Source organism: Myotis lucifugus, unplaced genomic scaffold, assembly GCF_000147115.1.
Source record: "Myotis lucifugus unplaced genomic scaffold, Myoluc2.0 scaffold_5, whole genome shotgun sequence".
Taxonomy (NCBI): Eukaryota; Metazoa; Chordata; class Mammalia; order Chiroptera; family Vespertilionidae; genus Myotis; species Myotis lucifugus.
This window is the reverse complement of record NW_005871053.1, coordinates 127,906-133,440: the sequence shown is the minus strand read 5'-3', so window position 1 is coordinate 133,440 and position 5,535 is coordinate 127,906. Positions and strand designations below refer to the sequence as shown.

The following is a 5,535-nucleotide window of genomic DNA, read 5'->3' as shown; positions in this document are numbered from 1 at the left end:
AAAATGCAGGTTGTCAAGGCCCCTGGGAACGAACGACTTGTGAATTAGCTACCAAGGTGCTTACGGAAAGGGATCTAGTTTGAACTCATGTAGTTTGAAGTCCAGATTGGATCGATTTCAGATCGCCAGCACATTCGCCACTGGCAACTACCACACGTTTGTATTTCATTTTAATTATTTTCTAACAGACCCCTCCTGTTCCACACCTCCACCCACATATGTACCTAATGAGTTTTTATAGCAAGGAATATAAATTTGCTGTTGATTTTTGTATGAATTTTTCACAAAAAGATCCTGAATAAGCATTGTTTTGTGAATTTCACATTTTTTTCTCACCATTTAGCAGTTTTCTGAATGGTAATAATGTCTATACCTTTTTCCTTTCTAAATTCTTCTTGTACATTTTTTTAACTTTCAACGTGTTTTTTATTGTTTTCACTTTTGTTTGTATGGTGAGCAGTTTTCTGCGCACGGAACTGCTGCCATTGGAGTTTATTTTCAGAAAGAGCGTCGCCTGTGGGGTGGATCTGGGCTGTCGGTAGCAGCGGGCTTCTCCTGCCTCGCCCGTAGTTTTACCGGGCGGTGTGTTTCCCTCCGTGGCAGGTGTGGAGAGGGCCACTCGTGACACTGAACGGTGACTTGCCAGACACCACAGGCCGTCAGCTTCCTGAAACTCTCATTTAAACTTCTCTGACCACATGGTCAGACTAGCTTCAGTTTTCCAAAGACCTTTTAAGCATGTCAGCAATGCATGGCCCGGCACCAGCCCAGGTTTTTCCCCTGCAGCCACATGGCCTGGCCCTTGCTGCCTGGTGAGCCTGCGGGGACCCCAGCCTCCTGAGCAGCACAGCCGGCCGTTGCTCCTTTTCTCTCTGACAGAAACGGAACGTCACTTTTACTGGTAACTTATTTTCAGAACTTGAAGCCACCGCTTTCATTCCCAAGTGTGCATTGAGTTCAGACTCGTGGGGGAAAGTGCAGACACAGCGTGCCCACAGGAGGGAACCCCAGCCAAGTCTCTGAGTTTGGGACATTTACAGGGTAGCTTCTGAGAGCCACTGACACAGCCGGGTGTCGACCAAAGGAATCCAAATTCTTGGATTGGCTTGGTCATGGGGATGCTGTTGGTCAGAAATAGGACAGTGGGTTGAGGCAGGACGGGAAGGTCTTGGGGTACGTTTGACGCTTTTCCCTGCTGGCCACTCTACCCTGCGGCCCACTTGGCAGGAGGAGCTCAGGTGGGATCAGTGCCATCCTTCCCGGCGTGGCACAGAGCGGTGCAGGGCCCCGCTGGTGGCTCTCGGCCTTCTCGGCTCCCTTCTCAAGATCCTCCGGGGACCCTGCTGCCTGCTCTGCCAGCCCTGGCTCTCGGAAGGAATGCATCATCTGACCTTTTTACAGATGATCAGACGGCCTGGACCTCTTGGTGGCCACATTCTCCCTGGGGGTTTACTTCCGCTCACAGAGGCACCCCTGCAGATAGGCCCGGCAGGGAGCCTGTTTCGCTTGTCAGCTCACTCCAGCTTCACAGACGTGCAGAAAGCAGAGCCATGTAGCCTTTCTTTTCTGTGAAGACACTCAGCCCCTCTCCACGGCCACCATCCAGGGCAGATGGCGGAGGGCCTGCCAAGTGTGGGCAGGACCCTGCGTGAAGGAGGGCCCCTCAGCCCTCCCTCTTTGGTCCTTGGACCTTAGCCTTTTCTTCCTTTGCAGAGTCCTTGAGGCACAGGCCGGGGGTCAGCCAGTGAGCACTTTATAGCCCTTCCCCGGAAACTGACGCCGCAGGGCCCGGGGGTCACCCAGCCCTTTCAGTTTTCCGGCCACGACGCGTCTGAGCCCCACCAGCAGGCGGCCATCCGGGACTGCACCCGGCTTCCAAAGGGCCTCTTTGTCAAGGTGTTTCAGTTTTTCTTTCTTTTAAAAGTCTGTTTCCAGAGGAAGGACCCTTTGTATCGGTCTGACACTGTGAGTCTGGGTGGCCAGCCTCAGAGTCGGTTGTTTTCAATTTTCCATCGGAACATTCCTCCTTTCCTGGTCACAGCCATGTGCTCATTCCATTCTTTTTGTAGACTTTTGGGCCCACATGTTTTATGGGCATTGATACATATATAAATATATATATAAATATATATGAGTATATTTTTTTAAGTTTCCTACACCCGGAGGTTGCATGACTGTACGGCCGGCATGTCTTTATATTGTACACAGATTTGCACGCCGAACTCGGCAGCTTGGGGGAGAAGAAAAATGCCTTTGTGTTCCCCTCTCGTGACATTTGCTGACTCAAAGATGGAGATTTTTCTGTAACGTAACAAACCCTTGGAGGAGAGGGGGGAACGTTTGCGTCTTATTGAACTTATTCTTAAGAAATTGTACTTTTTATTGTAAGAAAAATAAAAAGGACTACTTAAACATTTGTCATATTAAGAAACAAAGTTTATCTAACACTTGTGACATACCAATAATAGAGTTTATTGTATTTATGTGGGAACAGTGTTCTAGGGGAACTACGCGGAGTTCAAGTGAACTGCCTGTCTCTTCATTTGATTTGGAGGAGTTTTGTTTTGTTTTGTTTCCTTTGTTTCCTTTATCTTCTCGGGCGGGGGGTGAGGTGAGCACTGCCCCCCTGGCCCCATGGCCGTTCGCGCCAGTGGAGAACCGGTGGGCCAGAGCGCCCTTTCCGCACAGCGCGTTGACTTTTTATTCCTTTTAGATGGTGTATGGCTAAGATTTCACTTTACGCCGTCGTGAGCTGTGCGAGCACTGTGGTTTCAGGTTCTACTTTGTACCGACAGGAACCCATTTCTTCCTTGTAACGAAGCCGAGCTGGTTCCTCGCTCAGCTCGCTTTGTCTCTGACATGATTAAACGTCTCCTATGGAAAGAAACGAAAGTGACGCTTCTGTTTGTTTCTTGGTGTGTGTGCTCCATGCTGGAGGCTCTCTTTTCCCATTTCTGAGAATGACACACATAGAACACACGTAAGCGGGGCTGACCCTGTTCACCGGGAGTTCAGCACAGGCCCGGTGGTCCGCGCCACCACCTCCACCTACGCCTGTGCCTGCTGGGCAGGTTCCCACTGGGAGCGGCCGCCTGCTTTTTCTGTAACTTCAACAGTTGTCCGGTTGTCTGGACCTCCCAGGGGGTCTTTCCTTCATTCGGTGGGGTCGGAAGTGTTCTCATTTTGTTCTGTTGGGTGGGTCTGCATCGGCTGACGATGTCCTGAAGGCCGACCCCACCTCCACTTCCCCTGGGGCCCAGTTCGTGTACCTCGTCATACAACTTGTTACTCTTGTGGTGTCAATAAAGACAGCGTGCATTGCCCTCTCACCTCTGGTTTCTGCCTGTGTGCTCTTGTCCTTGCTGGCTCGTGGGCCAGGGCCCGCGGGGCTGGCCCGCCTGCACTCAGCCTGGGATGGGGAGTACCTGTAGTCCTTGCAGTGTTCTCTCTCCAAACATACTTTGCAACTTTGGGGAGGTGGGCTGGACATGATCTCAGAGGAAGACAAGGCCAAAGAGCCTAGGCTCGGCCCCTTCCTCCAGCTGGGCACATGCCCCCCGCCTCCCCTCCACCCCCACAATCTGCAAACTCCCAACCACAACCTCCGCCGAGCAACACACTGCCACCCCCAGACCATGCCACCATCCTCCTTGGGCTGCCCAGCCCTGGGACTACCTATTGGGGTGACAGATGGGTAAAGGCGGCCTCCTGGGCCGCCGCATGTGGTTCTAGCCCACTCCTGGGGCCTGTCCAAGGTGCTGCCGCCCACTGCACAGCCACTGTCCCTCTACCAAGTCCGGTGCTTACCTCTCCTTTCACAGCTGCCACCCAAGGTACTCGAACAGTCTGCATACAATACCTCCCCCCAAGTTTGCTCCCTGGGACCCCCCCTAGAATGGGCCACAGAATGAGGTATGTGGAGCATAGCCACCCAAGCTGACAGCAAGACACAGGCACAGCTGCCAAGCCACAGCCTGGAGGCCAGGAGTGCTTGGAGTCAGACACGGGGCTGGGGGCCTGGAGCTGGGGGCTGGGGGTGGTTACATGTTCTCCCTGCCAAACGGGATGGCAGCTGTTGAGAGGCTACAATGTACCCAGGGCCTCTTCAGGCTGAAGGTGGGTGTTTATGAGAATATATTTATCAACTTACCCCAAACGAGAGGATCTTATTCTTACAGTTCTCATTTCTGAAACCAGCTCTCTGGCCAGGAGGCTCCTGAGGGCTGCTTCGGGTTTATTAGAGTCGAGGTTTATGTGACACATCTTTTGGGTCATTTTATCTCAAAGTGACTTTTTAATGTATATTACAAAGTGTTGATACTTTCCTACCTTTAGAGAGTATGAAATACCACAACCACACTGCGGAGAGAACCCCCCCGCCTCTGGGAGGAACCTGCCCCGAAAGTGGTATGTGCACGTCTTGTCCGTGTTTCTGCATTTGTGCCACTGCTTCTATAAAAGTAAATCTTGGCCCAGCCGGTGTGGCCCAGTGGTAGAGGGTCGACGTATGAACCAAGAAGTCACTGTTCGATTTCTGGTCAGGGCACATGCCCGAGTTGTGGGCTCCATCCCCAGTGCAGGAGGCAGCCGATCAATGGTTCTCTCTCATCACTGATGTTTCTTTCTCTCCCTCTCCCTTCCTCTCTCAAACCAATAAATACATATATTTTAATGTAAATCTTGGTGTTTCTAATGTATATGCTTATAGTACATGGCAATGTACTGTAAGTAATGTTTTGCTCTCACCGTCTTCTCTGAAGCGTGTCACTGAGACCCGTCCACATGGACGGTCACCCACTGGGTTATTCATTGGACGTGCTGTGTGCTGTGTCGTTGCTGACTGTGCACAGCCTACACCCACCCCTCTGGATAGATGTGCAAGCTGTTGCCCATTTTTCTCCCCTGATAGCACTGAAGCGAGCACCCGTGTGTCCTGGCGCCCGTGGCGGGGTCTGAGCGGAGTTGCTGGTCAGCTGGTGTCAGCGCTGTGAGAACGGTTGCTCCCGCGTCTGTGCGTTTCCACGCGCAGGGCACTGACTGGGTAAGGTTTCCCACAGCAGCAGCAGCACTTGCTGCCCTGCTTTCTCATGGCAGCCGCCCTGATGAGTGGGGTATCCTGTTTCCACTTGCATGCTCGCTGCTTACAGGATATCACCTCTATTGCTGTGTACAGGCGACCCCTCACTTCGCAGCTTTGCAGATGTGTCCGTGGTAGATGCCTGTGGCTCAGGGTCTGTCTCAGGTTCCAGCACTTCTGAGGACACACCCTGCTGTGGGAGCCCTTCCCCTCGCTTCCCTCTCACTGTGGACTGCTCCGAAGGCCCCTCCACACACACACACACACACACACACACACACACACACACACAAACACACACACACACACACACCGGGCAGCTGGCACCCCCAAGCAAGTCATGCAGGGACACCTAAGAGACAGCACCCCAAGACACAGAGCCGTGGTCCTCTCATTCCTGCCACATTCTGTAGCTTAGAAGCCAGAAGAGGCCAGTGCAGACTCCAGGGGAGAAGATT

The 5,535-nt window shown here is 52.5% G+C and overlaps 1 protein-coding gene across 3 annotated transcripts in view; it reads left to right on the top strand.

Moving 5' to 3' along the window:
- The window catches only part of HDAC4 (histone deacetylase 4), a 166,788-nt gene that overhangs the window by 149,703 nt on the left and 11,550 nt on the right, over positions 1 to 5,535 (top strand). For all 3 annotated transcript variants that reach the window (XM_023743817.1, XM_023743822.1, XM_023743837.1), the window contains one exon: positions 4,910 to 5,041. In XM_023743817.1, coding sequence (XP_023599585.1) covers positions 4,910 to 4,991 — 82 coding nt within the window. In that variant the 3' untranslated portion in view covers positions 4,992 to 5,041. Of the gene's footprint in view, positions 1 to 4,909; positions 5,042 to 5,535 lie in introns of those variants that run through there.